Source organism: Ammospiza nelsoni, chromosome 9 (assembly GCF_027579445.1).
Source record: "Ammospiza nelsoni isolate bAmmNel1 chromosome 9, bAmmNel1.pri, whole genome shotgun sequence".
In the NCBI taxonomy this organism is placed as follows: Eukaryota; Metazoa; Chordata; class Aves; order Passeriformes; family Passerellidae; genus Ammospiza; species Ammospiza nelsoni.
The window spans coordinates 14,137,083-14,148,170 of record NC_080641.1 but is presented as its reverse complement, the minus strand read 5'-3'; the positions used below and the strand labels follow the sequence as shown (position 1 = coordinate 14,148,170).

At 42.0% G+C, this 11,088-nt stretch overlaps 1 protein-coding gene across 1 annotated transcript in view; it reads left to right on the top strand.

The window, feature by feature from the left end:
* The first annotated feature begins 5,503 nt into the window (after positions 1 to 5,503).
* KCNT2 (potassium sodium-activated channel subfamily T member 2) overlaps positions 5,504 to 11,088 on the top strand; it is a 115,298-nt gene continuing 109,713 nt past the window's right edge. The window contains exon 1 of the mRNA XM_059477944.1: positions 5,504 to 5,598. Within this exon, the coding sequence (XP_059333927.1) occupies positions 5,504 to 5,598 (95 nt within the window). The remainder of the gene's footprint in view (positions 5,599 to 11,088) is intronic.

Below are 11,088 nucleotides of genomic sequence, written 5' to 3'. Positions count from 1 at the left end.
TACTGCACAGCCATTTAAAAAAACAGGCATCAAGTGGAAAGATAGGAGGACTCCAAGAACATTTTTTCCCCTGAAGTTTAAACCATTCCAAACATTGCAGCATTTCACTCTGGAAGATATATCACACAATAAAATAAAGAGATGTGCAAAATGGTCAATAAAAAGTAAATGGTATAAATAAAGATTTATAGGTATATAAGAATAGCAAGACTTGCTTAGAAATAAATAGTCATTAAAAAAACCCAAACAGCAAAAACCAGCATGGAGCAGTTCTGGAGATTGCAAAAAATGATGATTTTTTTTTTCAAAGTTTTATTACATATCAGTAATATTCCCCCAGTGGTTGCACTTTCCTAAAGGACAATTAAAGTTACCATCAAGTCTCCCTGTTACTAGCCCAGCATATGACCCAGCTACCCAGCAAGGGGGTGACACAAGCATTTCTTTCTGCAGAAACTTACTGGGCTACACTGTCATTTTTATGCTATGGTAATGCTCAGACCTCACCCCCAGACTGTACTGTACATTGAGAATAAAGCAAAAATGGGCCTTATTCCCAAAAGCCAAAAATCCCATTTGTGTAAAAGCAAAAAAAAAAAAAAAAAAGGACAAACCCAATAAGCTAACATTGCCCTAACTCCCTAGGAAGTCCTTTTAAAGAAAGGGATGTGAAAGAGAAGAGTGGGATTGCAGTGACAATTCCTTTGCAGCAAGGGAGAAGTAAGAAAATGATGATGCTTTCACATTATAATGTGTGTGAACAGAGGCTGTTAGGAAAAGATGTAAGACAAGTAATCATCTGAATAGGAAATGACACAAAAGAATGAGACCGAGTCCATGCAGTAGTTGGAGTTGAAATGGAAATAAACAGTTTGGTGTTATGGTCACAAAAATGGAGAAGATAAAACAGGCTGCCCTCATCCAGCAGTAACTGACACAGAAAATAGGCCTAAGAGATTTTATTTTAGATTACATGAAGAAAATGTGCAAGAATGAGATACTGTGGAGGTAAGGATCTAAAAGTACAATCTCAAAGTGCTGTGAGCTCTACAAATGTTGCAGTGCTCAGCAACACCCCTTAGCTTTCCATCAGCCTCAAGAAGCACAAATACTGGGTGAAGACAAACCAAAGGCTATAGAACTTCCCAGGTCATTGTGCCCTCCTCCAACTCAAAATCCTCTTTGGCATCCTGGCCAAGGTCCATTAGCCAGGATTATCAGGGGGCAGTATTTTAGAAATTCAAAATTGCAGTCAATGAGTTTAAACCCATTCAGATACTCACTGATGTAGTCTTTGGTCCTACACTCCACATCATTAAATAACAGTCCTGTACCAAGGTAGGTAAATAGGGAGTGTCCTCAAAACACAGCTCCCACCAGTTTTTGCTCCTGATTTGGTTTAACCTCTCAGATCCATTCAGATTCCAGGATGCTGAGACTCAGCCTAGCACAGCCAGTTTTAGTCCAATAAAGCACCTGTACTTCAGATTTGAAATTGCTTTTGCAGTTGATGGTCTGAAAGCCCCAGGAAAGAAAAAAGATGGTAACAAATTTATTTAAAAAGTAAACAATGTTGTTTTTTAACTGAGAAGTATGCCTTTCTTAATGCTGAAATTCAGTTTTCTGATGTAAGGAGTATTTATCAGCAAGGACTCTTCAGACTTCTATCTAGGTACATTTTAAGAGATATAGTCATGATGATTTTTCCTACAGACTATTTTGGAAATGAAACTGCAGCCTAAGTCAATAAAAGATTAATGAAGTACAGTTTACTAATCTAAACCCCAAATAATTTTTGAACTGTGAATGCTGAGTTCCTAAATATTCTATTCAGCTCCCAAAGGTGCACAACTGTTCCATGGACTGCCAGAACTGTCAGTACTCTAGTTCCCTGTTCTAGCCTTAAACCCAAAGCCACACAGACATACTTGAGTGAGAACTGATCACCTGGCAGAAATGTGAGAGTTCCAAAGTTCCCAACAGCAACACAAACATCCAGATGCTTCTTAACTATGGGGAAGAAAAATAAAAAAATTTAAAAAAGAGACTTGGGAAAAAAACTCAAAATGAGCTTGATTTATTTTTATTTTAGCCAACCAATTTTTCAGCCTGCCTAACCCTTTAGTAATACCAACAGACAAATCAAAAATAACCACACAAACTCTGCAGAGAGGGAATTTCCACTGACCATTTTCCACTTCTGCTCAGACTACACCTTACAGTGCCTTGTGCATGAGTTACCTGAATGCCACCCAGACAATACCAGACTATTTTCCTTGAAAGGACAATAAATACAAGTTACTGTGCATTAACACCTCATCCTTCTTCACCCTTTTGTCAAAAAAATTTGTATTTACTGGTGTTGTTTCTTCCCCCAACCTCAGACTATTATTTAGAACAAAAACAATGGTTGGGATGATAAGCTTATCAGCTGGGGAGGACAAGTCTCTGAGCCACTGTAGACATTTGAGCATCAATGGAGGGAACAGGGCAGAATTGTGTCTAGCAGGACAGGACTATTTCAGCACCTCAATGCTGATGACCAGCAACACATTCACAAGTTGAAAATGAGCAGCTTATCATGGCCAAGATGCTTTTCCAACTCCCTTCAATAAAGTTTGAATAATTTTAGGTATCAATACCATCACTAAAGAATGTCCCAGAAAGTGTCAATAATCAAACTGATTAAAGAGAGCCTTGCAAGCATTTTGAGCAAAATATCAAAACCTAACCTGATAATCTGATTTACTTTATTACAGAAGATTGCATAATTCAGATAGCAGGGTAGAACATCTCGAATTAAGAACAATAAGAATAACCCGTGTTACCTTCCATATACACTTCAAAAAGTTCAAAAAGTCCAGAAGCCATTTGCATTGCTTCTGTCTGTTTTACCTATATGCCATCAAAAATACAGTAACCTAAAAAGAAAAAACAAGTAATTTTTTTTGTTCTTTCTGTACCTAAGTATGATCCAGGATTTAAATCCAGTCACTAGCAGTAAAGTCAGATACACAGTTCTTAAATGCCCTCTCTTTCTCACACTTCAGTCAACTACTGAGAGCTACCCAGCTATACCCACTCTGACAAAAAAGAACTGATCGATCAAAGTCTATTTTCAGTCCCTAAGTCAGGGTCACAGATGCTCCTGACACTTCTCAGGGCCAGAACCATCCCAAAAGCACAAACCTACATTTGCTCCTGAGTGTGGCTCACAGCTTTTCTTTAACACAAACACCTAACAAGGAACACCTGGCTTGAGCACGGTGACCCAGTATAATGGCTCATAATAAGCAGCACCTGTCTCCAAGCAGATGACTCAGTGTCTCCTCTGCTTGAAGACAAAAGTTGCCCAAGTGTTATGAGTTACTAATCAAAATACTGGATTTAGCAGACTAAAACCCTCTTTCTGCCCAATTTTATACACTTAGAGCTTTTCAGAGGGATCAGGCATCAGACTGTCAGACATGTAAAAACACATTTTACATTGCAAAGAGTTTCTATTACTTGGGAGCACAGAATTAAGCATCTGTATAAATTGCATGACTATAGCCTCAGTAATGAGTTTGTTTTCTATTAGCTCTGCTCAACTGCTCACCAGGTTGCTCATTTCCCAGTCAGCTATTACCTGTCTGAAGTGCATTTCCATGGTAGAAAAAGAGCAAAAGCTTCTCCTGCTACTTAGCTCCTCAAGTATGAAAACACATGTTAAATTAATCAACTCAGGTGGAAAAATTAATGAGGCTGCTAGAAGATAGAGTAGAAACACCATTAATGTCCCAGCCAGTCTAGGATTCATAGACTTCAGAAAAGGACTGCAGTCAGCTTAACTGCTTTGCCTTTATAACAAAACATAACATACAGGCTTCACCCCACCTCATGTTTTGGTAAGATGAAAGATAGGCAGAGAAAGGAAACAATGTTTTCTTACACGAGTGAGCCCCTTAACTGGAGAAGCAGCTGAGAAAGAATAAAGTGGGCAGCCCACAACAAATACTCTGAAGAAAGATCCTGGACTTTTTTAAAATTAGACATTTAGAGAACTCTGACCTCAGAACACAGGATGGTAAAAGTGTCAAGAACATGGATGCAGAAAAATTCACTATTTTATTTATTTCCTATATCAGCCAAAGCAAAGAACAAGTTACCTTTGAACTCTTGCCACATAGATCTGTTTTGCTTCACCTGACAAGGCTTTCTGAGAGGCACATTCTAAATGCTGGGTGCAGCAAGCTGTGAAAAAGGGTAAGCATCATACTCCAGTGATCCCAGCGTTTTACAGGGCCAGGGATTCTATACTGCAGCTCTCTAAAGAAACAGCAATCACCGAAGCTGTGCTTAAGAGCTTTGTACTAAAGAAGCAAGGAAAGATGCAATGACTGTAACAACAGCACAGGCAATGTGAGTCCTGCATTGAGCTACCTGTTGGTTACCTGAGGAAATCTGTGCATCACAGCATGGGGCTCAGAGCTGGATTCTCAGCAGGGCACATTGCTGTGTGATACACGCCAGGCTGCCATACTTGGGCTGATCCTGCGTGTCTAAAATACTTTTAGAGTGTCTCACACTTACAGACATTACCTGCAAATCTCAACTATGGGAATAGTTCAACTTCTCTGTGGTTTTTCTTTTTTACAGGGCCCGCACCACCTGCCAGTCCAAGAGCCATTAAGCAGGTTCAGAAATTGACGGAACGAGGAGCGGGCTGGGCTGTACTGGCGTTCAGAGGAGTTCTGGCTGTGCCCAGGTGTGCCCGGTTACCGCGGGCTGCACCGGCGTTCAGAGGAGCTCTGGCTGTGCCCAGGTGTGCCCGGTTTCCGCGGGCTGCACCCGGCGTTGAGAGGAGCTCCGGGTGTGCCCAGGTGTGCCCGGTTTCCGCGGGCTGCACTGGCGTTCCAGAGGAGCTCCGGCTGTGCCCAGGTGTGCCCGGTTACCGCGGGCAGCGGCCGAGGCTGTGCCAGCCCCAGCCGTGCCCAGACGGCCACACCGTCACCAACACAGCGGGTTCTACCTGAGGTAAGACACCCGTTTCTCACGTTTCGGGGCCTACAGAGAAGCACCCCTGAGGCTGCCCCGGGAGGAGGGGAGTAGGCAGGGAGCAGCTCGGGGGCCGAGGCGGCTGCGGTGGCCGGTGCGGTGCCGCCGGCCCGGCCGTGGCACGGCCCTTTGTTGTGGGCCGCGGCGGCGCGCTCGCCGCTCGCTCGCTCGCTGTGAGGGTGGGCGTGGGCGGGGGGCGGTCGCGCCGCCGCCGAGGCCGCCGCCCGCCGCCACCTGCCTCCCCCCGGGGCGGGACTTGGCTCCCGGGGCCGAGAGGCTCCCGCTGAGCCGCCGGGGACCGCGGGGCCAGCCCCGCCGCGCCTTTGTGCGGGGCCAGCCCGCGCCGCCCCGCTGCCGCCGCGCCGCTCCTGCCCCCCACACGCCGGGCGGGTCCGGCCGCTGCTCGGGCGCCGCGGCGGGGCTTCCCCTCTCTCCGGCCGGCCCCCTGCCCCCCGCTCCGGGCAGCATGGTGGACCTGGACAGCGAGGTGCCGCCGCTGCCGCCGCGGTACCGCTTTCGGGACTTGCTGCTGGGCGACCAGGGCTGGCAGAGCGACGACAGGTGAGCGCGGGCGCGGTGTCCCCGGCTGGGTGGCGGCGCCGGGCAGCGGCCCCGGGGGAAACTTCGCCGGGCAGGGACTGCGAGGGCCGGCCGGGGCTGCGGTGCCGCAGCCGGGGCGAGCCGGGGCATCCCGCGGGCTCCGAGCGCTGCCGCCGGCGGCCGAGCCGTGCCTGCCCCGCGGCACCGCACGAACAGCGCAGGTAAGGATCGTGTCCCTGTGAAAGCGTCCCAAACAAAACAGGCTTTGGCCGTTTGTCCAAAGGCTAACTGCGGTATGCTTTCGGTGTCCTATACCCAGGCTTCTTCACATGCAGTTTCTTTCCATGCTGGGATCCTAGGCATGGACGGAACTACCATGATTTTATTCCTTTATGAATTCCTTCAAGTCTCTCAGCGCCTTTAATCACACCCGACAGAAAAAGACTTGTTTGTTTCAAGTCAAATGTTTTCCTTAAAATCATAAACAAAGAGCCCTTTACATTGAAAGAAACAAGCAAACCGTGTGCATGTGTTCAGTTTCCAAATGCTGAATGAACAGCGTTCGTGAACAGCATCATTCCACTCTGCTGGACCATACAACCTTGTGTCTCAACAGACACAGATCCCATCTTGCAAAATTATGTGTCATATCCAGTTTCTACTAACACTCTCTTGTAGTCAAATGTCAGAAAAGCAAAATCGGCAAGATATTGGATAGATTTTAATTCAATATATTTGAATTGTCAGAGTATGTCTTTAACTTGACAGTCAGAAACTTTTGATTTTAATGCTGTTCTACACTGGTCAGATTTTCACTACTTTTCTAAGGAGATGTGGATTCTTATTGATTGATAATCACAAGATCATGGAAATATGAACTAAATATTACCCTTGTTTAGGAGAATATGCTCTACATTGAAGCAGTTAAACAAGTGCTGTTTATTCAGACAGTTATGAAATGGTTAATGACATCTTAATATAGTCACAAAAATGAATGCTGTTGGTTAGAAATGACAGCATTGTAACTACATAAGGGAGAGTTAAATAGTATGCTCATCAAAGCATGTTTTTACTGTTTAAAAATTATAAGTGTACTGTAATGTAGTCATTATTTCTGATTCTTTGAGATTTTAGAAAATGTAATCTTAGCATTTTACACCTGCATCTTATTTCCTGCTGGAATAGGAAAAACCTCCACTGTCATTCTTATTTTCACAACTTATTTGTTTGGGTTTTGATGGCTGAAATTTACAAAACATGCTTTGTATACCTTTTTGGATCACTCTGGGGCTTAACGTTTTTTCCACCTCTATTTAAACTTCTGTCAAGCACTTCCCAGATGTCAATTGTTTGACTTGCACTTCATGAAGTTACCTTCTACGGCAGAAGCATCATCTGGTCTCAAATAGCAAATAGTGTAACTGCACAACCCAGAGCTTCCTTTTAGCTATTATCTATTTCAGGTCTATGTGCGCTTAACAAAATCAAAGTAAATAATCCTTAAAACAATCTTGATAGCAGAATTATAGCACAGAAGTCTCCCAGAGCATGCTTACCTTTTAAAAACTCCTGCAAAGAACCGGTGAAAAATTAATTAAATATCAATTTTAATTATTTCATTAATATTCCAACAAACATTACAAGAGAGATCTCTGGCACAATCTGAAATACAAAAATGTAAATTGCTTCTAGATTTTTATGCACTGTCTGTGCTGAGGCTGGGCACAGCTGCACAGTGGTAGGAAGGTGTGCAGGGAATTCCCCACAATGCAAGCAAGATCGTGTTTTACATGAGGCTGTGACAGGAGCATGCTCTCCTCCAGCTCTGCAAGTCACCATAGCAGTGTTTTTGGATACCAGCTTTTCAGTAACTGAAGGAGAGCTGTTCTTACCAAGATCTTGTGTGTTATCTGTTGTTTGTCTGTCCAGATTCTTACTTTCCTGAACTGGAGGCTTTCATGTGTAATATTGAAGTATTCATTCCTTCCTATCTTGCTGGACTATTACTATCCATTATAGAAGAAGCATGCGTGCTCTGCATAGAAATAGTGCCAAGTGGAATATTTAGAATGTTAGACATACTTCCAGGAAATACTGAATGAGAAAGATTGCAGACTAATGGGGACCCTGAGATCAGCTTCTTATTAGTTTGCAAGATTGGTGTTACACAAATATATATTATCTTTGTCTGCTTTATTGTCTTTTCTTTGCACTCTTAGGTAAATGGTTCTGGGTTGGTTTTGGTGAAGCACATCCTTTGTGTTCTGTTCTAAGCAGTGTGCAATATAGAGGGGTTTGTAACCCTTCGGTTGAATGGATGTTAGCTATGAATGGAATATCTGAATACTGAAACACAGTTAAAGTACCCTTATAGCTACTATAGGCTGCAAGTGATCAAGGATAGTTCATTTTAGTTTGTTGGACTTTGGCTGAGATGCAAAAATTTTTCTGCCTGCTTCCAGTTCACTGCAACTTTTTAATTCCACTTGCTCTCAGCTCTGGCAGTGTGATGTTTGCTAAGGGTTTTCCATCTGTGTGATCTGTGAACTTCTGGTCTCTTACCAGCCAAGCTCTGTCTTGTCTTAGTTCCATTCTCTTTTTGATCTTCCCAGTCTGTTTATCCTTGGGGGATCTCTTTTCTCCTTCCCTTTTCTGGCATAATGCTTGCTTTTTGCTGATAGAGTCCATCTCCTGGTTTTCAGATGGTTGTTGGTTTTTTAGAGTGGAGAGGAGATGGAATTATTCCCACTCAGGATCCTGTGTTGCCAAATCAGTTTTAATAGCATGGTTTGCCATTATATGTTATATGGTAGTATTTAATAATAAATAAGACTGAAATTCTGTGACCTCTCCTCTTTTTGTTGAAAGATATATTTCTGACATAATCCTAGTTCAATTTTGGAGCCTCAATGGTTATGATGCTTTAGGGCGAGAGTTTCATCACCTATTTCTTTTAACTGTTCCTGTTAATTTATAAAATACACATGTGCTAAAATGCTTAGGTGATTGTAATAGAACTCTCATTCAGGAATTTTGTTCTTAGATCTCTACCTCTTTGAAGACAGCTTTCTATTTTTCATTTTTTTTTCCTTCCTGGGGACTTCTATAGTGGAGCTTCACTCAGACTTTTCTTTTTAGCTATCTAGTTCATGATCCATTCCTTACCTGATACCATTCCTGAATGATGCCATTCCTGTATTTCTTCAGTACAGTAGCATCCATCTCACTGCTTTTGCATTTCTGCTTCCTCCCCCCAGAAATTCTGCTTTCATAGCTTAGATTCATAGCAGCCTTGCAGTTGGCTTCAGTAACAGATGGGTTCTGGGCTGTCATCTTCCACAAACCGCCAAATTGGATTGTATATTATTTTTCATGAAAGAAGTTGCTGTGTGCAGAAGAACATGCTGAATCTTTGACAAATGATTTTGTTCAGTAAGAAAGCTACTTCGAATAATTTATTGGCATTCCTGAATCTGCTGAGTGGTTTGTTTTTTTTTCCCAAAAAAAGGATGATAAAATCAGTTTTGGTTTTTGCAAATCTAGATTTTCAAAGGAACCTGGTTCCCTTTGAAAACTGGAGATGATGTTTGATGCTACCCTCCACTCATTTTATATGGAGAACGCTTCTGCAAAGCAGTGTGTAAAATACCAGCTCAGCTAGAGCATGTGTGTGTGTGTGTGTCAAGTGGGTGAATTCTGTGGCAAGTAGGGCAATGACTCAGGTTTCCTCTGGCCGTGGAAATATCCCAGGCACTGGGCTGAGGGTAAAGAGAAGATTGGATCCTTGACTTTTTCACTTTTTCTGTAAATATTGCTAATATCCCTTTATGAATCTTACATTTTTCTTTCATTATTAAAGTATTTGCAGATGAAACAGACTGTTTTGATTTGCTGGATATTCTGAGATGTTTATTGACCTTCATCATGAAATTTACCTTTCGGTTGGGCTGTTGGGAAATGAGCAGAAATAGAGGGCGAACTCGGTGATTAGCACAACTATTCACCTGTTAATTCAGCCAGATTTCACTAAATTGTGATTGTAATACTAAACTATGCAATGAAATGTTTCATAACCCTATTGATCATCAGTCCTTATTCTTACCAGCTGTGTGGAAAAGCTACACAAATAAAATTAGAAAACATCCTACCTGGTGAAGAGGTGACATGTTCAAAGTTGGTCAGTTGCTGCAGAGGAGAGGATAAAAGACAATGTTTAAGTTCCCATGTAAGTTTGGGAAAGCTACAATGAAGAGGTTTTTTGTACATAAATAGTTACCACGTGCTTCAAAACAGCCAAACCACAGCATGCTAGAGGTGTAAAGAAAGAATTCCAAGTTAAAAATTAAAAGCATTTACATTCTCTCCATATCACTGCCTTTTTATTAAGGCCTTTTGTATCTTGCAGAGCACAGTTTACCTCACATTTCTTAAATCATTTATGCCCAGACATTTAATCCTTTCTTTAGAAGCTCTTGAAGATATAAAAACTGCATTTGGTTTAGTGAATTCTAGCAAGACGGGAATGTTTCCCACCACTGAAGCATGACTGCTTAGTCGGATGAACTGTTCAAATTCTCCTCTGCCTGCTCTGACAAAAATGTCTTGAACTGTGCAGGAATGGTTTGGCAGCTGGAGTGTCCAAGGAAACAATATGAACAGATAACTTGTGGGTAGTTCAACCCCCACCTTCAAAGCATCCGATTTCATAACTTTTCTATATGCTGCTGCAAGATATTTTTACAGTTTCAGTCATGGAACAAAAATTTACATTTTCCAATTCTGTAAATTTTTTTTCTATTCTGTACAGATATAACAAGAACATTAACTGGTACTGGAAATTCATTTCAAATCCTGCTTCTGTATTGAGATTAAAATTTGAGTCATTTTGCTACAGTATATACTTTAATTTTAAACTTATAGAGCTAAATTTTACCTTTGTGAAAGAACTGTTCTCACACTGAGTACTTATAGGATTAAATTAAAATCAGCCCTCCATTCTGGTGTCCTTTCTGCATAAATGCACATTACCACCTGGCTGGAAAGGAAGGAGATTCACATAATACAGAACACCTCCACACATCACTTGGACAATTGTATCCTGCTGGCTGTCACGTTGGCTGCTGACTTTCAAGGAACAGCTCCCCACTGTAAATCTCAGAAGGCACTTTAGCAGTCATTGTCACAGTGTGAATTAGTGAGTGAAGCCTTCCCTGTGCCTTTCCTTTTGGAAATCACCTGAGATTGTTAAACTAAAAAGGGATAAAAAGCCCACACGTTTCTGATTCAAGTGATTTAAAACAACTGAGTCTAGATTCAACTTGACAAAAAATTCTATTATAATTTCCTCAAAAGAAAATTCTATTACAGTTTCTTCAACATAATCCTCCTCTTTCCTTCAAGAAATACTTTAGTCAATTTGGCATCCACATTTTAGAAAACATTAGTTTACAGGAATTCTTTCATTTAACAGAGGCTACAAATAAAAGGACTTGAGCAGACATTGTCAAATTT